This window comes from Callorhinus ursinus, unplaced genomic scaffold (assembly GCF_003265705.2).
Source record: "Callorhinus ursinus isolate GAN/ISIS: 27379988/994484 unplaced genomic scaffold, GSC_fseal_2.0 scaffold43, whole genome shotgun sequence".
NCBI lineage: Eukaryota > Metazoa > Chordata > Mammalia > Carnivora > Otariidae > Callorhinus > Callorhinus ursinus.
Window position 1 is genome coordinate 9,866,290 of NW_027397105.1, and position 24,312 is coordinate 9,890,601.

The following is a 24,312-nucleotide window of genomic DNA, read 5'->3' on the forward strand; positions in this document are numbered from 1 at the left end:
CCCTCAATAAGCCTCCATATTCGGTAATTTTTAATTGTGCAATACATCTGAAATGGTTTCCCATTACATCAGAATCGTTAACTCATAAATGACCTTGAATGGACAAATTTTCCTCAACTCAACATACCTTTTTCTTAACCAAAATGACTTATCTTGTTGAAACTGACATTCTGAATGCTAAGTCCCTTCCTTGAACAGAGGTTTTAAGCAGGTCAGAGTCCCCACGCCACTACATTAATTTCACGACAGACACCAAATATGCTACCATGCAACAGAACTTTTATTAACATTTTGAACAGCTATTGAGAAAACCAGTGATTCAGCTATTACTGAAACTGGTAATTTCTAAACTTAAACTGGGGCAAATGGCTATAGTGCAGAGCAATACCATCACTGGGCACTATGAATTCAAGACTGAAGAATTAACAGCCACCCCTAAGACGGAGAACCAGGTGGAGAGTCGACTCTTTCTGGATGTTGTAATCAGAAAGAGTGCGGCCATCTTCCAGCTGCTTGCCGGCAAAGATAAGCCTCTGTTGGTCAGGGGGGATGCCCTCTTTATCTTGGATCTTGGCCTTCACGTTTTCGATGGTGTCACTGGGCTCCACCTCCAGGGTGATGGTCTTGCCGGTCAGGGTCTTCACGAAGATCTGCATGCCACCCCTCAGGCGCAGGACCAGGTGCAGGGTCGACTCTTTCTGGATGTTGTAATCAGAAAGAGTGCGGCCATCTTCCAGCTGCTTGCCTGCAAAAATGAGCCTCTGCTGGTCAGGGGGGATGCCCTCTTTATCCTGGATCTTGGCCTTCACATTTTCGATGGTGTCACTGGGCTCCACCTCCAGGGTGATGGTCTTGCCGGTCAGGGTCTTCACGAAGATCTGCATTTTGACCTAGATTTTAAAAAGACAATGTTTGTATACCATCTCAAGACCTTTGTATTACCAGGGCGCCTAGGCGGCTCAGTGGGTTTAGCGTCTGACTCGGTGTCTGCTCAGGTCATGATATGGATGCCCCGAGTCAGGCTCTGCGCTGAGCATGGAGCCGGCTTGGGATTCTCGCTCTCCCCCCTACTTCTAAAATAAATGAATCCTTAAAAAACACCTACAGATATAACCAATTCTCCAAAGCTAACAATTTCATCTTCCAAGTGCTTTAACCACATTAACGTCGCTCACAACCCCCCCCTTTACTAGTCTTCTTAAATTAGCTGCTGAAAACAATTTTTAGTCAAGGCTTCAACTTAAAAACGGGAAGGCCCCCAAAAAAGGAAAGAACCCCAAAGGTTAATATCCAGAGCCTTAACTACTCTAGACCCTTCGCTAAATCGTCTTCCCCCACACCCCCGAAATATTCCCAACACCTGAGGAAATACGTAAGATTGGGGGCGGGGAGAAAAAACCCACGAAACTGGGTGATGGAAACTGCTGTTTGAACAAAAATGAGGTGGGACCCTTTCACCGCGTTGGGATTCAAAATCCAGACAGTTTGGGGAATCACACTAGACTACCTCCTTTCCGCCTTCCCCCGCTGAAGCAGATGCGATGGAATCTCCATTGGTTGAGCGCCGGTTGGTCTCTGCCGGCGCGCGCGCCAACCGCCCCCGCTCCCTGCACGTAAACAAGGCCCACTCTTCCGGAAAGGCCCGGCGCCGCAGCGCAGCGTCACCTCGCCCTCCCCTCCCCCAACCCCCTTCCCTGAGGGGCCCCTCCCGACCCCCGAATCCGCCAGCCTGGGCTCACTCAGGGCCCCTCTCCACTCCTCCTCGGTCTCGAAGGCTGCCAGCCAGTACCTGTTAGCGAACGCAAAGACACTGGACGCAATCACGTCGAGTCACCCAGACCGCAACAGACCGAGACTCTACAACGCCAGCCGCTCCTGAACGCCCGCGGCTCCGCGGGGCTGAAATTTATGCGGCGTCTGTTGCGTCACTCATCACTGCCCACGTAGCCGCCGTGTCCGTACGCTGCTGAAAGTAGTTCCGTCGGCCCCACCTCCCGCGGCCCAATTAGACCCTGCCACTGAGCCCCAAGTTCCTCAGAGCCGAAGAAAGAACCCTAAAAAATCAGCTCCCCTCTTTTCCAGGCGACTCGTCTCCTCCCTTAGGAAAAAGTAGGAATATTATCTGGCGGATGGATTTGAGTTAAGGGGTCCTCCCTCGAAAGCTCTCGAAACTTCCTTGCGGCGCCGGCGCTGATTGGTGAAGCGTATGAAGGCGAGGCCGGCGCTGATTGGTGGGAGACGCGGCGCCTCGGTTGTTGCTGGGCTCGCAGCTGAGGTGGTTTAGCGCCGACGTTGCTAAGTAACTCAGTGCGCGTGCGCCACAGAGGCGCGCCTTTGCGAAAAGGGTGCTTCCGGCCGGAGAGGGAGGAGGGGTCCTTTGCTCCCGCCTCCGAAGTCCCAACCCCCACTTAATTCTTAGGTTCTTCCGGCTTTACGTGAGGATAAACGGTCCTCCGCGGCGACTTTCCCGGGAAGGCCGTCCCGGTTCTGGTTCGGAGGCGCTCAGCGGCGCGGCCCGCTGCTGGTTTTTTTGTCAATGTCTGCTGTGGAAGCACAACCTGCCCCCACCCCCATCTTAACGCGAACCGTACTGGCTGGTTTTATTTTTGCACTAGCTTATAGCAGGGTGAAGGAGCTTTAATGACCCTTTTTTTTAAAGAGTCAGAATGCTTTTGTCCTTCTCGATTCCCACAAGGGCTCCGAGGAGAGTCTGTAAGCTAGACGCTGGTGGCGGGACCGTGGCGGGGGGGGAGCGGCGGTGCTCGGCCTCCCCCGGCGGAGGCCCAGAGAGGCGAGGCTCGGGCTCCCGGTGACAGCGGTGGCGGGCTGAGGTCTGGCTCCGGCGAAACCTGCAGTCTCTTCCCCACCTTGCGGTTTCACCGAACTCTGGTTGGGGAAAAAGAGAGCTGCGGATGGGGCAGCCGAAAACCCGCCTCGGGGGACGTGGAATTCGGGTACAAGAAAATAGTGTTTCTCCCGTAAACGTGTTTGTCGTTCAAGCGACAGTAAAGGAGGAGTTTCCCAGCTACGACCCCTCTGGCTGGTTTCCCTACGCCCTGGGTGGGGCCCCATGTCCCGCAAGGAGATAACCCGAGGAACGTGAGTAAGGCAGGGGCATTGGGATCTCGGTGACACGTGGCCAGAGTCTGAGTCATTGAGCCGGGGGTGTAAATAAACATGCAGGGCTGTTTGTGGCGTAATACCAACCTTCCTAAGTAAGGAGTAGTCTGAAGATTTGCACGTTAATGCCAATCGGCTACATACCACTTAGAAAAGGTCGTTAGTCATTAAAATATAGCATTTCTAAGCATCATATGCCAAAACGATGTCAATGACTTTACGGTATAGATAGGTATATGATGCGTTAACAAAGCTTAAGTTAAATGAGCTAAAACTTGGTAAGATCGATTTACTTGAATAACAGATAAAAATTAAAAAGTTTCTTTAAGATCATTTTGGACTTGGAGGTCGCTGACGAAAGGTTTCTTTTTCACAAAGTATGAATTTAAATTTTTGTTAGACTAACAATGAGTCTGAGCTTATGTCACCAGTTAACAGCTTCTCCTGAGTCACAGAGGTTGAGTGGTAGAATAATCTAGAATGGAGATCTCCTGACGTATAGGATGACTTCATTCCGGGCTTCTAGCGATTGCCAGAACCAATTTAGTCATACAGCATCCTGGTTTAATGGTTTCCCAAAGTGGGACGTTTGGTAACCTCAACAAAGCAAAATGTTTTCACAAGGAAGACAAGCGCTGTCCTTGTAAAACAAGGTGAATTTTTTATGGTCTGTTTATCAAGTGAACATCTAGTAATAAGGTCATTTCTGGTAGCAAATTGTAAAAGATAATTTGTAAACAAATCAGAGAATAGGATGACAAAATCCTTCTTCTCCAAAGACCGGGAATTTGATAATTTAGCATAATACTTGGCATTGTGCTCAATATGTTTGTTCAGTGAATGAATTGCAATTTTACCTTTTGTTCAATTGGAAAAAAACCACCCCAGTTTCGTGACAGCCTCAGGCACCAAAATACACAGCAAAAAGCCAGCATTTATTTTCCGTAGGCAAATGTTTTTTGCCTAGGCAGTTCCTTTTAAAAAGAAAAAAAAGAATCTAAGTCATTTTACTTGGCTAGATGTCTTTTAATAAAAATCTGTGAGAAAACTGTGCTTCCAATGATAAATTCACGGTTGTTTTCTGGACATTATCATCTGATATGTAAAATACGGAGTTAATTGGTGGCTTGTCATTTATCTCAATAGAATTACGAGACTCCTGATTCATTACCAGCAAGTTAGAAACTTTGATATTGGATGTCCAAATGAACACAGGGAAAAATTTCTGTATTGTCTTTACATTGGGCCTTAAAATTATGAAATCTGTCCAATAAAACATAGCTACTTTAAAATGTTTATTATGGAATATTACATAAATGAAAATTGGAGATACTATAACCAACACCATATAACCAGCACCCAACTTTATTAAATCGAACATTTTATTTTGCTTCAGCTTAAAAAAAAATACTATAAAATTTATCCTCTTTCCATTTATTTATTTATTTTTATTATTATTTTTTAAAGATTTTATTTGACAGAGAGAGACAGTGAGAGCAGGAACACAAGCAGGGGGAGTGGGAGAGGGAGATGCAGGCTTCCCGCTGAGCAGGGAGCCCGATGTGGGACTTGATCCCAGGACCCTGTGATCATGACCTGAGCCGAAGGCAGCCGCTTAACGACTGAGCCACCCAGGCGCCCTCATTTTTCCATTTTTAAGTGTACAGTTAAGTGGTATTAATTATATTTCACATTATTGTGTTATAGAGCTCTAGAATTTTTTCATCTTTTTTTTTTTTTTTGAAAGATTTCATTCATTTATTTGACAGAGGGAAAGAGAGAGAGCACAAGCAGGGGGAGCAGCAGAGGGAGAAGGAGAGGCAGGCTCTCTGCTGAGCAGGGAGCTCGATATGAGGCTTGATCCCAGGACCCTGGGATTATGACCTGAAGGCAGACGCGCAACTGACTCAGCCACCCAGGCGCCCCTAGAATTTTTTCATCTTGTAAAACTGAAACCCTATACCCACTTAACTACCACTCCCCATTTCTACCCACCTCCAGGCCCTGGTACCCAGTATTCTTCCTTCTGTTTCTATGGTTCTGATTACTTTAGATACCTTATAAAAGTGGATTCATAACAGTATTTGTTTTTATTTGATGACTGGCTTATTTCATTTAGTATAATGTCTTCAGGCTTCATCCATACATGTGACAAATTTCTTTGTTTTTTAAGGTTAATAGTCCATTGTATGAATATACCATATTGTATTTATCTGCTTATGGATATTTGGGTCTCTTCCACCTATTGGCCATTGTGAATAATGTTGCAGTGAATATGGGTGTGCAAATATCTCTCTGAGATCCTGTTTTCAGTTCCTTTGAATATATCCTCAGAAGGGGGATTGCTGGATTATATGGTAATTCTGTTTTTAACTTTTTGAGGAACCTCCATACCATTTTCCATAATGACTACACAATTTTACATAGCCATCAGCCATGTACAAGGGTTCCAGTTTCTCTATATCCTACCAATACTTGGTACTAATGGGTGTGAGGTGATATCTTACTGTGGTTTTGATTTGCACTTCTCTAATATTTATTTTTTATTTTTAAATAATTGTAGATTTGCAACAAGTTGCCAGAATAGTACAGAGAAGTCTTATTATACCCTTCATCCAATTTTCCCCAATGCTGATGATGTGGAAATGTTGGGGTTCGAAACACACGTCAAGAAAGAGTTCTTGAGACATCTTTGGTGCAAAAAGGTGGTTTTATTAAAGCACAGGGACGGGCCTAGGGGCGGAAAGAGCTGAGCTGCACTGGGGTTATGACAGGTGACTGATTATAGACTTTCAAGTTGGGAGGGGGTGAGGGAAGCTTAAGTCTCTAAGGAATTTTGGAAGCAAGGTTTCCAGGACCTTGAGGGGGCTAGCTATTGTTAGGAAAAGGTCATTTATTACCGTTTAATGAAACCTTAGTCAAGAGACACTTCAGGTGTATATCAGTGAGCCATATGCTTAGAGGATGATTGCTAACATGTGTCTCTGGGAATAGAGATCAAGGAAGTTTCCAAAGGAATTTCTGTATGTTTAAAGTAGACTTAGGGGCGCCTGGGTGGCTCAGTCGTTAAGCATCTGCCTTTGGCTCAGGTCATGATCCCAGGGTCCTGGGATCGAGCCCCGCATCGGGCTTCCTGCTCGGCAGGAAGCCTGCTTCTCCCTCCCCCCACTCCCCCTGCTTGTGTTCCTGCTCTCGCTGTGTCTCTCTCTGTCAAATAAATAAATAAAATCTTAAAAAAAAAAAAGTAGACTTATAGGACTCTGGGGGGTCTGGCTAAGATTGCCTTTTGCCCTAGCAAAGGGTCAGCATCAAGGCAGCTGAGCTCCCGGAGGAAGCTCACTTTACCTGTTTCAAGGACTTGTCAATGGGCTGCAAGTAGTAAGGAAATTTCATTTTTCTTTTGCCTTTGTTTCCCATATCAGTAGCACATTACATAACTACAGTACAATATCAGAAGCAGGAAAATAACAGCGGTACAATCTGGAGACCTTATTCAGATTTCAGCAGTTTTTTTTTTTTTTAAGATTTTATTTATTCATTTGCGAGAGAGAGAGAGAAAGCAGGGGGAGAGGCAGAGGGAGAAGCAGACTTCCTGGTGAGCAAGGAGCCCAATGTGGGACTCAATCCCAGGACCCTGGGATCATAACCTGAGCCGAAGGCAGACGCTTAACCATCTGAGGCACCCAGGCGCCCGAGATTTCAGCAGTTTTACATTCACTTTAGTATCTCTGCAGTTTTATCAGTTGGATAGATTCATGTAACCATCACCAGGATCAAGACACAGAACTGTTTCATCACAAGGATCCCTACTACTTCTTTACTGTCACAAGCTTCTTCCACCCCTTACCGCCAAGGCCAGGCAAGCACTAATCTGTTCTGCATCTTTACTTTCCTGCCCATATGTTCCTCTGGTTTGTTTTTTAAATTCCACATATGAGTGAAATCATATGGTATTTCTTTCTCTATTTCACTTAGCATAATACTGTCTAGCTCCAACCACGTCATTGCAAATGACAAGATTTCATTCTTTTTGATGGTTGAGTAGTATTCCTTGTACGTGTATATACCACATCTTTGTCCATTCATCAGTCTATAGACATTTGGGTTCTTTCCGTAGTTTGGCTGTTGTTGATAATGTTCAGCATCTTTGTAATGTTGTTACTTTGAGAATGATGGAATCACTCAGTATATAACATTTTTTAAGATTTTATTTATTTGAGGGGCGCCTGGGTGGCTCAGTTGGTTGGGCGACTGCCTTCGGCTCAGGTCATGATCCCGGAGTCCCGGGATCGAGTCCCACATCGGGCTTCCTGCTTAGCGGGGAGTCTGCTTCTCTCTCTGACCCTCTTCCCTCTCGTGCTTTCTATCTCTCACTCTCTCTCTCTCCGAAATAAATAAATAAAATCTTTAAAAAAAAAAAGATTTTATTTATTTGAGAGAGCAGGAGCAGGGGGAGAGGCAGAGGAGAGGGAGAGGGAGAAGCAGGCTCCCTGCTGAGCAGGGAGCCCGATGTGGGGCTCAGTCCCAGGACCCTGAGATCGTGACCTGAGCCAAAAGCAGACACTTAACCGAATGAGCCACCCAGGTGCCCCTGTAACTTTTTAAAAATTTATTTATTTTTTTTCTTTTTTTTTTTAGGTTATACATTTTATTTTAGGTTTTATTTATTTCTTTGACAGAGACACGAGAGAGGGAACACAAGCAGGGGAAGTGGGAGAGGGAGAAGCAGGCTTCCCGTGGAGCAGGGAGCCCGATGTGGGGCTTGATCCCAGGACCCTGGGATCATGACCTGAGCCGAAGGCAGATGCTTAATGACTGAGCCACCCAGGTGCCCCATAACTTTTTTTTTTTTAAGATTTATTTATTTTATTTGAGAGAGAGAGTGGGAGGGGAGGGGCAGAGGAGGAGGGAGAGAAAGTCTTAAGCCAACTTGGCACTGAGCGAAGAGCCCAATGTGGGGCTGGACCTTATAATCCTGAGATCACAACCTGAGCCAAAACCAAGAGTTGGATGTTAACTGGCTGCACCACCCAGGTAACTGCCCCCCCCCGACACCTTTTGAAGATAATACTGTACATTTATGTTTCCATATATATTACATGCTGCTATAAACTGAATACGTCCCTCCAACATTCATATGCTGAATCTTAATCCCCAGTGTGATGGTATTTGGAAGTGGGGCCTTTGGAAGGTAATTAGGTCATGAAAGCAGAACCCTGTAGAATGAGATTAGTGCCCTTATAAAAGAGACTCCAAAGGGGCACCTGGCTGGTGCAGTTGGTAGAGCATGTGACTCTTGATCTCAGTGTTGTAAGTTTGAGCCCCACGTTGGGTGTAGAGATTACTTAAAACTAAAATCTTAAAAAAAAAAGACTCCAGAGAGCCGCCTTATGCTGTACCCATATGAGGACACAGAGAGATGGCCATCCATGAATCAGGAAGCAGGCCCTCACCAGGCACTGAATCTGCCAGAAGATTCGACTTCCTGGCCTCTAGAACTGTAAGAAATAAGTTTCTGTTGTTTATAAACCACTCAGTCCATTGTATTCTTTTATAGCAGCCTGAACAGACTAAGGCACATGTTTTTAGATTTTATGTAAATATCATACTCTGCATATCACCATGCAACTTCCTTTTTTTTTTCTTTTAATAATTGTTTTTGAGATTCAGCTGTGTTGGTAAATGTAGGCAGTAGATCTAATTTAGCTACTTTGGCTGCTCTATAGTATTCTGCTATATGCAGATACCACAATTTAACTTCAGGGTGTTCCTAGTTTTTCACTGTTACAAAGCTGCTAAAAGCATTTTTAAGTACACAGTTCAGTGGCATTAAGAACATATATTCACACAGTTGTGTGAACATCACCACCACTCATCTCCAGAACCCTTTCGTCTTGCAAAACTGAAACTCTATGCCCATTAAACAGTAACTCCTCATTTTTCCCTCAGGCCCTGGCAACCACCCTTCTACCTTAGTTCCCATGAATTTGACTTAGGTACCTCCTATAAGTGGAATCATACTGTATTTGTCCTTTGGTGACTGGCTTGTTTCATTTGGCATAATGTCCTCAAGGTTTATCAGAATTTCCTTCCTTTTAAAAGTTGCATAGGGGCGCCTGGGTGGCTCAGTCATTAAGCTTCTGCCTCGGTTCAGGTCATGATCCCAGGGTCCTGGGATCAAGCCCCGCATCGGGCTCCCTGCTCGGCTGCCCACTCCCCCTGCTTGTATTCCCTCTCTTGCGGTCTCTCTCTGTCAAATAAATAATCTTATTTAAAAAAAAAGTTGCATAATATTCCACTGTGTGTATTCACAACATATTGTTTATCCATTCATCTGTCCATGGGCACTTGGATTATTTCTAATCTTTGGCTATTGTGAGTAGTGCTACAATGAACATGGGTATACGAATATCTGAGTTCTTGCTTTCAAATCTTTTGGGCATATATCCAGAAGTGTAATTGCTTGATCATATGGTAGGTCTATTTTAAGTTTTTTGAGGAACCACCATACTGTTTTCCATAACAGCTGCACCATTTTATATTCCTACCAACAATAAAAGCATTTGTATGTATATGTTATATCCTTTTTTCTTGTGTGAGGATGTCTCTAGGCAGTCAGTATACATGGGAATAAAATGGTGGGATGTGATCTTAAACTTTACTAAGTTTTGCCAAATTGCTCTCCGAAGTGATCATACAAACTTACAATCTCATCAGCAATGTAGGAGTTCTGTATACTTAGCAGCACTTAGTATTCAGACTTTTCAAGTGGGATTTGACTATAGGGAAAGAGTTTCTGAGGCAGGTTTGACAGTTTGGTAGATTTGGTCATCACAAGGCCATTGGCTTAAGGTTCTGAGGAGCTACATGGGAAGAACTGTAAGAGGCAGTGAAATGTAAGTCATTGGAGGGATGTGAGGGTATCAGTGAATATTGGGTTAACTTGTACAAATTGCCTTTACAATTTTTGGTAATTTGTTTCTAATTTTAGATTTTGGCAATTAGGGTGCCTGGGTGGCTCAGTCGGTTAGGCGTCTGCCTTCAGCTCAGGTCATGATCTCAGGGTCCTGGGATCAAGCCCTGCTCAGCAAGGAGTCTGCTTCTCCCTCTCCCTCTGCCCCTCCCCCTCCCAGTTCATGCTCTCTCTCAAATAAATAAATAAGTCTTTAAAAAAAAGAATTTGACAATTATGTCAAAAAAGAACTATCAATTATTATCAATACACTCTTAGGAACATAAGGCAGTGTACTGAAGCAAAAAGAGCATGAGATTTGGAATCAAACACAACCCTATCGTATTCCCAACTTGGTTTTATACCAGTCCTATGACTGTATTTTACTTGATATTTTTAACCTTCACTTTCCTTACCTGTAAAGAAAACATGTGGACCAGGTGTCCTCCTACCTTGTCAAATCGAGTCTTAAGTCTAGGTAAATCACCTGGCACTTACAGATGCTGAGCAAATGACACTTCCATCCCTTTTTCTTTGTCTTTTGTTTAATTTCCTTTGCTCTTTACAGAAGTGGACTTGAAAGACTGGTATTTTCTTTTTTCCAGTGCCTTTCTAGGGAGATTCTCGTACCTTGACAATAGACCAAGAAATGGTAGCTTGCTGTATCAGTTTCCCAACCTGTTAGAAAACTGTACTAGGAGGGCGCATGGGTGGCTCAGTCAACGGTTAAGCATCTGACTTCTCTGACTTCCACTCAGGTCATGATCTCAGGGTCCTGGGATGGAGCCCTGCTCAGCGGGGAGTCTGCTTCCCCTCTCCCTCTCCTCATGCGTGCGCTCTCACTCAAATGAAAAAATCTTTGTGTGTGTGTGGTTTTATACCTTTATTTGACAGTCAGTGATTAGTTCTCATGCACATTAACTGTCCGTAGATTTTTTTTTTAAGATTTTATTTATTTATTTGAGAGAGAGAGAATGAGAGATAGAGAGCATGAGAGGGAAGAGGGTCAGAGGGAGAAGCAGACTCCCGCTGAGCAGGGAGCCCGATGCGGGACTCGATCCCGGGACTCCAGGATCATGACCTGAGCCGAAGGCAGTCGCTTAACCAACTGAGCCACCCAGGCGCCCTGTCCATAGATTTTTGAAAGTGGTGACAGGTACACAGGTAACCAACGTGTAGAACTTATTCAGTGAATCTTCATCCTCGTTACGTTTTCTGGACAACCACACATGGATACGGTATGGAACATTCTTTATTCCTTTGGCCCAGACAGCTTTGTTGAGCCTGGTGTCAACGCACACATCTGGAGTTCCCATCTCCTTCGTGGCAAATTTCTGGATCTCTTTGAGTGTCCAAGGGCACGCTTCTTGAAACTCATTCCATGGATGTGCTTGTGAATGATGATGGTGTATTCTCTGGTCACTACCTTGTTGATGACAGAACAGCCCTTCTTCTTCCCACCACTCTTCTTTGCAGGAGCCATTCTGCTGGGTCCTGGTTAGAAAGGACTCAAATGAAAAAATCTTTTTTTTTTTTTTTAAAGATTTTATTTATTTATTTGAGAGAGAGAGAGAGAGAGAAACAGCATGAGAGGGGAGAAGGTCAGAGGGAGAAGCAGGCTCCCCGCTGAGCCGGGAGCCCGATGCGGGACTCGATCCCGGGACTCCGGGATCATGACCCGAGCCGAAGGCAGTCGCCTAACCAACTGAGCCACCCAGGCGCCCCTCAAATGAAAAAATCTTAAGGAAAAAAAAAAAAAGAAAACTATATTAGGTATCTAAAATGGACTAGGCAATAGTAGCTCTTGTTTGCTTGGATAAATAAATTAATTTTGTACTTTACTAAGACTTAAAGTCTTAGACTTTAAGATTATTCTTCATTTTTTTTTAAAGATTTTATTTATTTATTTGAGAGAGAGAGAATGAGAGATAGAGAGCACGAGAGGGAAGAGGGGCAGAGGGAGAAGCAGACTCCCCGCTGAGCAGGGAGCCCGATGTGGGACTCGATCCCAGGACTCCAGGATCATGACCTGAGCCGAAGGCAGTCGCTTAACCAACTGAGCCACCCAGGCGCCCTATTCTTCATTTCTTTTTCAGATTACCGTTGACCACTTCCCAATTTGTTTTTTAGGGCCATGAACTTATTGATATTTCAATGACATTTTATTTTATATTTTTTAAGATTTTATTTATGCGCATGAGAGAGCACATGAGTGGGGTGGGGGCAGAGAGAGAGGGAGAAGCAGGCTCTCTGCAGAGCAGGGAGCCTGACATGGGACTTGATCCCAGGACCCTGGGATCATGACCTGAGCCAAAGGGAGATGCTTAACCAACTGAGCCACCCAGGCGCCCCTTAATGACATTTTAGACTTTTATTTATTGTGCTTAGTAAGTGAAATTTATTTGCTGTCAAGTCGAAGAACAATAGACAAAAAGGTGGAGATGGTTTTATAAGTTGATGTGTTATTTTTGTGAGCTGTGGGAACATTTCAACATAGATTAGATTTATTGTGGGAGCTGTCTTGGAAGCAGCCATTTGCCCCATTTTGGTTGGTTAGTACATCTTCTAATACATAATACAATCTCTGATACATGAAGGAATTTCCGTACCTCACATTTGAAATGCAGCAATTAGCATGTGAAGTTAGCCTTTATATTAATCAGTTCTCATTGATATATATTTACTACAACAAATTTATATTCCATTATAATAATTTTCTCCAAGCAACTATTTCTGGGCACTGTATGCTCTTGAAGTTTGAATCATGAGCCAAGAAAAAAACACTGGGTCTGCTAGTTCATTCATTCATTCATTCATTCATCCAGCAGACATTTGTTGAGCAATTTCTGGGTGTCGGAGGCATTGGGATTGCTGACTGGGACAGGACATGGGCTCCACCCAAGAGAGTCATGGTCTTAGCGCCAATCAGGGGGTTGTTGTGAGGACTTAGAGTTTCTAGCTCAGAGAGTTATAGGATTCGATGAGTTTACGTACATCAAGAATTGAGAAGAAAGCCTAGCACATAGGGAGTGCTTGATAAATGTTAGCTACTATTATCAATCTTGAAAGGCAAAAAGGGCTTAATGATTAAAATACAAACTGAACTGTCTGGGTTGAAATCCTGACTGCCCTTTACTCATTGTGTAACTGCAGATGAATTATGTTACTTCTTTGGGCCTCTGTTTTTTCATCTATATCATAGAGACAGTCATGATTTCTTTTTTTTTTTTTAAGATTGTATTTATTTGACAGAGAGAGACACAGCGAGAGAGGGAACACAAGCAGGGGGAGCGGGAGAGGGAGAAGCGGGCTTCCCGCGGAGCAGGGAGCCCGATGCGGGGCTCGATCCCAGGACCCTGGGATCACGACCTGAGCCGAAGGCAGACGCTTAACAACTGAGCCACCCAGGCATCCCGAGACAGTCATAATTTCTTGTGCTCAATAGATGTTTTGAGGATTATAAATGGACCTGCCTCATAAAGTTGAGTATACAGGTAAAATGCTTAGAATAGTGCCTGGCATATAGAAAGCACTCAATAAAAGCTAGCTATTTAAAAAAAAAAAAAAAGTGGGGGATGTGCATACAGACTTCTGTGGAGGCACAGAGAGGAAGGAGCAATCTAGTGCCTGGAGGAGGGTAGGAGAGGAACCCAAAGGTTTCAGTGGAGGTGTTACTTAGAAACCCAGTCACTAGGAGTAGTAGATCGGGAGGGAGCAGGTGAAAAATGAGGAGGCATGGCGTGTTGAGGAAATAGTGGGGTAGCTGTGCCTGTCTGGGATTTAGGGTGCCTACATGTGGGTCTGTGGTTTGGGAAATGAGGCTGGAGAAGCAGGCAGAGCTCAACTGTCCAGCAACCTCTGTACCTTCCACCATACTGGCCATCCAAGCTTTTTCCCACTTCTGGGCCTTTGTACTTGATGCTTCCCTTGCCTAGAACCCTTCCCGTGGCCATTTCTTTGTCATAATTTAAGCAGTATAAATGTCACCTCCTCAGAAGGGCTGCCTCTGCCATCCACCCCTGCTCCCAGAACTCAGTCACGGCACCCTGGTTACTTAATACCAATTTCATATTTATTACCCAATTCATATTTATATTGCTCACATGTTTTTTTTTTTTAACTCTGTCTCCCTCCTAGAATATAAATTCCATGAGGGTACAGGCCACATCTCTCCAGTTTGTCACCATACCTCCACGCGTAGCCAGCTGGCATAGAGCCCGATACATAATCAGTGTGCAGGAAATATTTGTTGAAAGAATGAGTGACTAATGACTTGCCTTATTATGCCAAGGACTTTAGATCCTTTGCGTTGGTGTTTTGTGTGGGAATGACATGATCAGATTTCTGCTCTAGAATGATAGCCTGGTGACATCATAGCAGGTGAATAGAAGGAAGATGAGCTCAGAGACCAGGGCTCCAGAGGTGGTAGCAGCTGTCCAAGCAGGAAATGATGAGCATCCATATGTAGACCAAGTCAACAAAATCCAGCATCCCTAAAGAAAACAGGAGGAAAGAACTGATAAAATCAAATAAAAACTGAGCATCGTTTAGTTGCACTTGATCCCTGTTTCAGAAAAGATCCAAGTGACTGACTTAAATGTATGTAACAAAAGTAAAAGATGAGAGAATGTGGGAACTTCCAACAAAAAGAGAAGAAGAGAAAATGAAGTTAGGAATAAGATGAGTGTAGAACATGCTGGCGTTAAAGTCTGTTCTTTTGCTAGAGGTGGGCCATAGGTTTAGTGTTTTGTTGTTGGTTTTTTTTTTCCCCAGAGAGTATGGAGAGAGACAATCACGTAAGTTCACACAATTAGAAAAATTGTACTCTATCCGTACAATGGAATACTACTCAGAAATAAAAAGAAATGAACCATTGAGACACATAACAAGATAATTCTAGAAAATGCAAACTAATCAATCAAGAGAGAAAGCAGATCAATGGTCACTTGTGGATGGAGGCAGGAAGAAGGAATGAGGTGGGATGGGTTATCAAAGGCAGGAGAAACTCTGGGGGCGGTGAGGGAAATGTTTACTATCTTGATTTTGGTGCTTGTCTCATCGGTATAAAGCATATATCCAAACTTACCGATTTATGTAGTTTAAGTATGTGCAATTTATCGTGCATCATTTATACCTCAGTAAAGCTATAAAAAAGTTAAATTAAGCAAACATCTGGCAAAGCAATCCCTGAGATAGCTCAGGTAAATCCTTGATGAGCATGAAGGTGTCTCAGGAAGTGAAAGACTGAGTCCAGCAATAAAAAAGTTAAAAAATGATTCTTAAAAGATAAATGTTAGAGTCTCCTTTTATAAAATATAAAGATGTATTTACCCAGGTTAGGACTTATTAAATTATGTTAACGTACCAGACATTAGTGTCACCCAAATAGATCCTCTCTGTTTGAATTTATTTGACCCCAAAAGGAAGCTAAAGAACAAGTTCCTTAATTACTTTGGAATTAAGAACTGCCCTTTGAATCCAAACAGATCTGTCGTCAGAGGACATACCAGAAGACGTGAATAGTAAGGAACGTATGATGACCAAGTGTCACCCTAAGTAATGAACGCCTGACTCAGGACGTGCTTCTTTACTCTGTTTTCTTAATCCCGTGAGACGTGTAAGATATGCGCTCTTGCTAAGCTGTGTGCGTGTTGAGAGGGAGAACCTCCCGTATGCAGGTTTAACTATCACTATGGTGCTTTCTGGAGACTCTTATCTATACCACCTCTAGAAAAGGGTATATATAGCAGATTTAAAAAAAAAAAAAAAAGCTAATCGCAATCAAAGTAATTTATACATTTCTGAGGTGGAAAACGTGTGTGTGTGTTTCTGCATCTTAGAGTACACAGAACTGCTTACCGTAAAGTGAAAATGATTACAATTTTGTTGATTGTTGTGCCAGGCCCCAGTGCTTAGCATCGAATCCCTTAATCTTACCGACAAAATAACTTTCCCAAGTAAATGCTGTGATTATGCCCGTTTTTAAATACTCGGGGGAAAAAATAGGTATGTGGCCTCTAGTCACATGGCTAAGAAGTGGCAGAAGTACGATTTTTTTTTTAAAGATTTTATTTATTTGAGAGAGAGAATGAGATAGAGAGAGAGCATGAGAGGGGAAATGGTCAGAGGGAGAAGCAGACTTCCTGCTGAGCAGGGAGCCCGATGTGTGACTTGATCCCGGGACTCCAGGATCATGACCTGAGCCGAAGGCAGTCGCTTAACCAACTGAGCCACCCAGGCGCCCAGAAGTGAGATTTCAACCCAGGTTTGCCTGACTCCAGAGCCCTTAATCTCTATGCTGATTGTCTCCAGTCCTCCTTTATGGTTACTAGACATAGGCTACAAATTCAGTGCTAAGCTACCTACGTGGCCAAAGCAAAGAGGAAAACACGATTAGGCATGTATCACACTGTCCCTAAAATTCAGACAAATTGATTTGTTCAAGAGAAACAGAACTTGTTCTGAGACAGATGTCTCGTATAGGTTCTTAGAAAGAATATACTCTGGGACGAATGGATAAAGCTCTCTGTTGCATCCTTCCAGGGGAGAGAATCCAGAATTTTGCTACACTAAGATGGTTAAGTTCTGGGGTTCTATCTAATGTGGAGCATGTTGACTAGAGTTAACAATACTCTATTGTACCCTTGAGAGTTGCTGAGAGTAGGTCTTAAATCATCTTAATCATTTTAAGTCATCACATTGTACACCTTAAATTTATGCAATGTTATTTGTCGATTATATCTCAGCTGCAAAGAAAAAAAGAATTTTACTACAGTGATTACCTATGCTGGCCCTTGATAGAGACTTGTGCCCCACTGATCTGTGAGGGTCCAACCCAGTTGGGCCAAAGTCTCAGATGGTGGGGCTTAGAACAAAGGAAACATTCTATCTAGACGGAGCTGGGCCACATATGCCCCGTGGTCAATCCACCATCAATGCTGTGTCAGAAGCAGTCTTTGTAAGGATGGCACAGCAAAGAATTGCCCCAGGAATAATCCAAATTTCCTCTTATTTAAGGTTGTCTTCGATCATACCCCCCACAGATATTCATCCAACCAGTCATGTGTGACCCCGGCATACAGCAGAGTTAAACAACTTGGTGTCTGTCCTCAAGTAGCTCATCATCCAGTTAAATAGAAGACATGTAGAAGACTCCAATATCATATGAGAAACACTGTAATAGAGGAGTTTATAAGAAACAGGGGTGACATAAAGGATGTACCAGCCACAGCTGGTAGGAATGGGGGAAGTTCTCCTTGGGCAGCCCTGGTGAACCAGGTGTCAAGGTCAAGTTCAAACCTCCTAGCTCAGGCACACAGCCCCAGTGCAGGCTGATACCCGTATAGGTAGCCACAGGCTTTGAGGTCTCATTGTTTGTTGGGAGGCCTGTCTGATCTCACCATTGTTGGACTCCCTGGCCATATTGGAAATGGTTTTTCTGATGCCTCTTCTGCATTGAGGCCTCCCAGCCCCAAGCCGAGCACAGTAAAATCAGAGTGGTCATGGTCCTTTCTTGGAGAATCCAGGAATTCCAGTTACATCACTCATGGCCTGTCACTCCTCTGCTTCCTATTATACCTACAGTAAATTCGGGATCCCTCACCATGGCCTACAGGCCCCACACGGTCAATGCTGCATATCTCCCTCTCCACTTCAACCACCTCCACATCCCCTTCAGTCACATCAACCCTGCCATGACAACCTTCCTTCCATCTGGCGGACCCGCCAAGTTCATGCTCATTGCTATTCCTCGTGTTGGACTGCACTTCCCTTTTTCTCACCTACTTGGGGAGGAAGAAATTTTCCTCTCTCTGAGGCTCTAGCTGGACTAAGAATTAAATTTACCCGACACAGATTAACAGGAGAAAATCAAATTTAGTTTTGTGCATACAGGGAATCCACACAGACATGAAATTCCCAAAACTGTCAGGCAAAATGAGGTATATCCAGGGCACCTGGGTGGCTCAGTCATTAAGCGTCTGCCTTCAGCTCAGGTCATGATCCCAGGGCCCTGGGATCGAGTCTCACATCGGGCTCCCTGCCCGGCAGGAAGCCTGTTTCTCCCTCTCCCACTCCCCCTGCTTCTGTTCCTGCTCTCGCTGTCTCCGTCTTTGTCAAATAAATCAATAAAATCTTTTAATAAATAAATAAATAAATAAATAAATAAATAAATAAATAAATAAATAAATAAATAAAATGAGGTATATCCGTCAGTCTTCCTGGGCTCAGGAGGAGGGTGGGAGTCTGGGGGTGCAAAGAAGAGGAAGGCCATTAGCAGGAAGGTGAGAGGAGTTTTGGAAAACAAAGTTGGCCCTACGCAGATAAGTCTCTTAGATAAAAAGCAATCTGTTTAATAGCTCTCTCCCTGGTACAGGCCCTTTATCTAAATTCTTTTTAGGCATTTGCGAGTGGGGTGGGGGTAGGTCAAAGTTTCTTCCTGAGACTTTTGGGCCTTGATTCTTTTCAACTCAAAATAATGGACATGCCATTGTGACCCATCTTGGGAGTGGCCTGCCCTTGGCCCACAGCACTCTGTCCAATAAATTAAAGAAATTTAATTCTTAGTATTGGGGACATAAAAATCCTTGGTTCCTGATTGAGTGAATTAATGTGGAGTCCATAGGACTCTGAGGGAAGCCTCAAGGAATATAAAAAAGGCCAGTCATTAAGGGGACCAGTGGGGGTTCAGGCCCCAGAATGCTTCCAAGAAACCACAAGACTAAGAGGCAAGAAGGTGATTCCAGACGAAAAGGAAACTGACCTTTTTTTTTCTTCAATAATAAAACCAAATTTAAATTTTAGACATCTATTGAAGTGAGAACTGAAAACAGGAATGGTTAAGGCCCAGTAAACCATACTCATCAGCCCCTAAACAAGCTGGAATAAGAATAAAGAAAAGAAAATGTATTACTTTGCCCAAATGTTTACGAATTGAAGTATTCATTGTTGTTAAGATGACAGCTCTCCCCAAATTTATCTATAGATCCAATGAAATCCCAGCAGGCTTTTAAAAGTTAGAAATTGATAAGCTGATTCTAAAGTTTATATGGAAACTGAAAGGACCTAGAATAGCCAAAAATGAACAGAGTTGGAGTACCTACCTGACTCGAAACTTACTATAAACACGGGTCCCTGGGTGGCTCAGTTGGTTAAGCGACTGCCTTCAGCTCAGGTCATGATCCTGGAGTCCCGGGATCGAGTCCCACATCGGGCTCCCTGCTCAGCAGGGAGTCTGCTTCTCCCTCTGACCCTCTTCCCTCTCGTGCTCTCTATCTCTCATTCTCTCTCTCTCAAATAAAATCTTTAAAAAAAAAAAAAGAAACTTACTATAAACACACAGTTAATCAAGACTGTGTTGTTGGCATAAGGGTAGACATAATAGATTAATGTAACAGAATGAAGTACAGAAATAGATCTTTCCATTAAAAAAAATAGTTTATTACTTTTTTTTTTTTTTTTTTAGTAATCCCTACACCCAATATGGGGCTTGAACTCATGACCCCAAGATCAAGAGTTGCAAGCTCTTTGGAGTGGGCCAGCCAGGTGCCCCAAATCTTTGCATTTATTAACAACCGATTTTAACCAAAAGCACCAAGGAAATTTAATGGAGACAGTGTGAGGCACCCTGATCCAACAGAGGTTGGTGGTGCAGGCCCTGAAAGAATTCATTCATGGTAGAACAAAGGAGGTAAAGTTTATTGAATACTCAGCAAGGGAGCAGTGGGCCAGGCAGCAAAGGAGAGACTCTGCCACGAGGCGGTGGTGAGGGGCTATAGTTATAGGGTGGAGTGAGGGAATATGGAACTGTCTGGAGTTTTCCCATTATTGGTAACTGGGCCTGGTTGTAAGTAGCCCACTGGTCGGTTAGGGCCTATGACTTCATGAACCTGTTTGCATTCAGGTTGGCAGTCACTGTGGGCCCTTCTTCCCTCGCTTATGTTTCCATTGCTCAAGACTGTTGCCCAAAAGCAGCCTCTACAGAAACGACTGTTGGGATCCCTAGGTGGCTCAGTGGGTTAAGCATCTGACTTTGGTCAGGTCGAGCCCCGCATCAGACTCCCCAACTCAGTAGGGAATCGGCTTGTCCTGCTACCCCTCCCCCAGCTCATGCTCTCACTCAAATAAATAAATAAAATATATTTTTTAAAGATTTGATTTATTTATTTGTCAGAGAGAGAGAGCAGGTGCACAAGCAGGGGGAGCTGCAGGCAGAGGGAGAAGCAGGCCTGATGCTGGACTGGATCCCAGGATCCTGGGATCATGACCTGAGCCAAAAGCAGATGCCTAACCGACTGAGCCACCCAGGCATCATGTAAATAAAATCTTCACCAAGAAAAAAAAAAGGATTGTTTTAAATGAATAGTGTTGGAGCAATTGGGTACCCATAAGCAAACAGACGTTGGCCTCACACCAGAATTAATTCAAGACAGATCACAGACCTAAATGTAACAAAAAACTTTAAATCTGGAAGAAAAAAAAGTTTTGTGACCCTGGGTTAGGTAAATTTCTTATAATACCACAAATGTAATCCATAAGGTATTGATGAATCAGAATTAAATCAATCTGGCCATCCAAATATGAATAACATTTGCAAATAGGACTCTAAAATCATTGGGTGGGGCGCCTGGCTGGCTCAGTGGGTTAAGCATCTGCCTTCGGCTCAGGTCATGATCTCAGGGTCCGGGGATCGAGCCCCACATCGGGCTCCCTGCTCAGTGGGGAGCCTGCTTCTCCCTCTGACCCTCCCCCCTCTCATGTACTCTCTCTCATTCTCGCTCTCTCAAATAAATCTTTAAAAAAAATATACTGTAGTATTGGTTTCAGGAATAGAATTTAGTGATTCATCACTAAATATAACACCCAGTGCTCATCCCAACAAGTACCCTCTTTAATACCCATCAGCCATTTAGTTCATCCCCCCACCCACCTCCCCACCAGCAACCTTCAGTTTGTTCTCTATAGTTAAGAGTCTCTTATGACTCATTTATTTTTTAAATCATGTTTTAAAGATTTTTTAAAAAGATTTGTCATCTATTTATTTGACAGCACAGAGAGAGCATGAGCAGGGGGAGGGGCAGAGAGAGAGGGAGAAGCAGGCTCCCCACTGAGCAGGGAGCCAGCCTTGGGGCTCAATCCCAGGACCCTGGGATCATGACCTGAGCCGAAGGCAGACAGTTAACCGAGTCACATGGGCGCCCCTATTTAGTTTTAGTTATAGTCACATATTGATGAAGGATAGTTGGAAGAAAGGCAGGCAGGGACAAAGGTGTCCCCTGCTCTAAGAGGAAACCACCCTTAAAAGGATTTTACACCACCCTAGAAGGAGCCGTCCACCCTTTCCCATGTGACAAGTTGATTGGATGACAGGTGCATGGAGGGTTAATCAGATTAAAACAGCCCACCAACAAGCCCATAAAACCCCGTAGACTTAGAAACTCTGTGGTAGGGGCACCTGGGTGGCTCAGTCGTTAAGTGTCTGCCTGGGCTGGCGCAGGTCGTGATCCCAGGGTCCTGGGATCGAGCCCCGCATTGGGCTCCCTGCTCCGCGGGGAGTCTGCTTCTCCCTCTGACCCTCTTCCCTCTTGTGCTCTCTATCTCTCTCTCTCTCAAATAAATAAAATCTTAAAAAAAAAAGAGGTCTTTAATGAGACATTTCTTTTGTATACAATCTAATGATGATTACTATGATGTGATTTATCATAAGAAATTGGTCTTAGTCCCCATTCCTATCACAGAGCTCCTAAAACCCTTGGAATTTTCTAAGTGGTTAGAGTGATAAAGATGTCTTTTGTTATTCATAACAAGCTTCTTTCAACCAACTCAGTTTATGTTAATGAGGTTGATGTAGGAAAGGACATTAGGGTTCGAAGCCAACGGGCCAAGAATTCTTAAGATGTCATTGGTGCAAAACGTGGTTTTGTTCAAGCCCGGGGACAGGACCCGTGGGCAGAAAGGGTTGCACGGGGGTCATGAGGAGTGGCCCGTGATATACTTTCAAATCGGGAGGGGGTTAGGGACAGCGTAAGTCTCTTAAGGAATTTTTGGAAACAAGTTTTCCAGGACCTTGAGGGGGCTAGCTGTTGTTGGGAAAAGATCCTTTATTACCGACTAATAAAGCCTTAGTCGTGAGACCCCTCAGATGTGTATCGGTGGGCCATATGCTTGGGGGATGATTGCCGACATGTATCTTGCGGGGGTTACGGATCAAGGAAATTTCTAGGGGAAGTATTACGTGTTAAAGTAGACTTACAGGGTCCTGGTTGGGGGGATGGGGGTTGGGCTAGGATTTTGCCTTTTGCCCTTAGCAAAGTATTAACATCGTGGCCGTTGAGTCCCTAGAGGAATGCCACTCTGCCTGTTTCAAGGACTTGTCAGTGGGCTCTAGGTACTAAGGAAATGTAATAGTTTTTCTTTTGCCTTTGTTTCCCACGTCAAGGTGACTTTTGGAAAACCCCTAAATTGGGGGGCTGATTGCACGGAAACCAACCATGTTGGAAAGTTGCAAATTTTAGCCGTACTTCCCCATCCCCAGGGGAGGGGAGAGGGACAGGAGGTTGAATTAATCATCAATGGCCAATGATTTCATCGATCATACCTATGGAATGAAGCCTCTATAAAAATCCCAAAAGTCATGGGGTTTGGAGACCTTCCAGTTGGTGAACACGTGGAGGTGGGAGAGTGGTGTACCCAGAGGGAGCATGGATCTCTGCACCTTTACCTACCTTGCCCAATGCGTCTCTTCCATTTGGCTGTTCCTGAGTTAGATCCTTTGTAGTACACTGGTAATCTAGTAAGTATACTATTTTTTTTTTAAAGTATACTGTTTTTCTGAGTTCTGAGAGCCTATCTAAGAAGTTAACCAAACCCCAGGAGGGGCTAGTGGGAACTTCTGATTATAGCCAGCAGATCAGTACAGGTGACAACCGGGACTTGCAGTTGGCACCTGACATGGGAGTGGGGAGGGGACTGTCTTGTGGAGTGAGCTCTATTTTTTTTTTAATCTTTAAATTTTTTTATTGTTGGGCGCCTGGGTGGCTCAGATGGTTGGGCGTCTGCCTTCGGCTCAGGTCATGGTCCCAGGGTCCTGGGATCGAGTCCCGCATCGGGCTCCCTGCTCCTTGGGAGCCTGCTTCTCCCTCTGCTTCTCCCTCTGCCTCTCTCTCTCTGTCTCTTATGAATAAATAAAATCTTAAAAAAAAAAGATCTATTCATTAAAGTAATCCCTACATGCAACGTGGGGCTCAAATTCACTACCCGGAGAGATCAAGAGTTGCATGCTGTGCCGACTGAGCCAGCCAAGGGCCCCTAAACTCTTAACCTAGATGAATAGGTGGGGGTATGAGTGGGTAAAATGTTTTGGGAGCTATGTTCATTAATAAATTTTGAAATATTACTAGAGGAATACAGGTTTCATCAAAATTACTACGTAAGGAGAGGGAAACACCAGCATTATGCAGACAAACATTAGGACTCTCAGATTAAGAGGAGGGCAAACAGGGAAAGAAAAGAAACTTTTCCAAGCCAATACAAAGAAAAAGAATCAAGACGAGGTAAAATAAGGTTTAAAATGAATGTAAATTAATGGATAGACTTAAGCACAAAGATTCCAGCTTAGTAAGTGTAAATGAACCCAATTCTCCTATTTAAAAAACCAAAGACCACAGATTGAGTTGTTACAAACCCACCTGTTAATGATTTGCATTTAAAAGTGTTAGAAAGGGGGCGCCTGGGTGGCTCAGTCGATTAAACGTCGCCTTCGGCTCAGGTCCGGATCCCAGGGTCCTGGGATCGAGCATCGGGCATCGGGCTCCCTGCTCAGTGGAGAGCCTGCTTCTCCCTCTCCCTCTCCTGCTCCCCCTGCTTGTGCTCTCTCTCTTTGAAAGCAAAGGCATGGACAGATATAGATCATAAAAATACAAATAAGAAGGAGTACCTGGGTGGCTCAGTTGGTTAAGCAACTGACTTTGGCTCAGGTCATGATCTCAGGGTCCTGGGATCTAGCTCCGCCTCGGGCTCTCTGTACTCAGTGGGGAGTCGCTTGTCCCTCTGCCCCTCCCCTGCGTGTGCATGTTCTCTCAAATAAATAAATAAAATCTTTAAAAAAAATACAAACAGAAAGCAGGAATGAGATATTGTTATCAGGTAAAATTTAAATTAAGACCAGATACATTAAAAAGTGCAAAAAGGCTATTAATAAAAACACATATACTGTACATGTATGTATAATGTAACATAATATA

General features: G+C 44.0%; 2 protein-coding genes across 9 annotated transcripts in view; both read right to left on the reverse strand.

The window, feature by feature from the left end:
• Positions 1–257: 257 nt before the first annotated feature.
• UBB (ubiquitin B) lies at positions 258–1,944 on the reverse strand. 2 transcript variants are annotated; one of them, XM_025864081.2, is made up of 3 exons: positions 1,790–1,885; positions 1,508–1,607; positions 258–890 (listed from the first exon to the last, which is right to left on the reverse strand). In XM_025864081.2, the coding sequence occupies exon 3, from the start codon at positions 882–884 to the stop codon at positions 423–425; it is 462 nt and encodes a 153-aa protein (XP_025719866.1). In that variant the 5' UTR covers positions 885–890; positions 1,508–1,607; positions 1,790–1,885; the 3' UTR covers positions 258–422. The 2 variants fall into 2 exon arrangements, with proteins under 2 accessions (XP_025719866.1, XP_025719865.1); XM_025864080.2 differs by lacking the exon at positions 1,508–1,607 and having other exon boundaries at positions 1,790–1,944.
• A 9,113-nt stretch (positions 1,945–11,057) lies between these two features.
• PIGL (phosphatidylinositol glycan anchor biosynthesis class L) overlaps positions 11,058–24,312 on the reverse strand; it is a 123,553-nt gene continuing 110,298 nt past the window's right edge. The window contains exons 8-10 of one of the 7 annotated variants that reach the window (XM_073881782.1): positions 24,006–24,166; positions 18,834–18,949; positions 11,058–11,595 (exon numbers count right to left, since the gene is read on the reverse strand). In XM_073881782.1, the coding sequence (XP_073737883.1) occupies positions 24,047–24,166 (120 nt within the window). In that variant the 3' untranslated portion in view covers positions 11,058–11,595; positions 18,834–18,949; positions 24,006–24,046. Of the gene's footprint in view, positions 11,596–14,261; positions 14,566–18,833; positions 18,950–24,005; positions 24,167–24,312 lie in introns of those variants that run through there. The other 6 variants (XM_073881784.1, XM_073881780.1, XM_073881779.1 and 3 more) reach the window with 6 other exon arrangements.

Bases quoted from the DNA above. Each gene is read 5' to 3' on its own strand.
- UBB (XM_025864080.2), bottom strand. From the start codon at position 884: ATGCAGATCTTCGTGAAGACCCTGACCGGCAAGACCATCACCCTGGAG.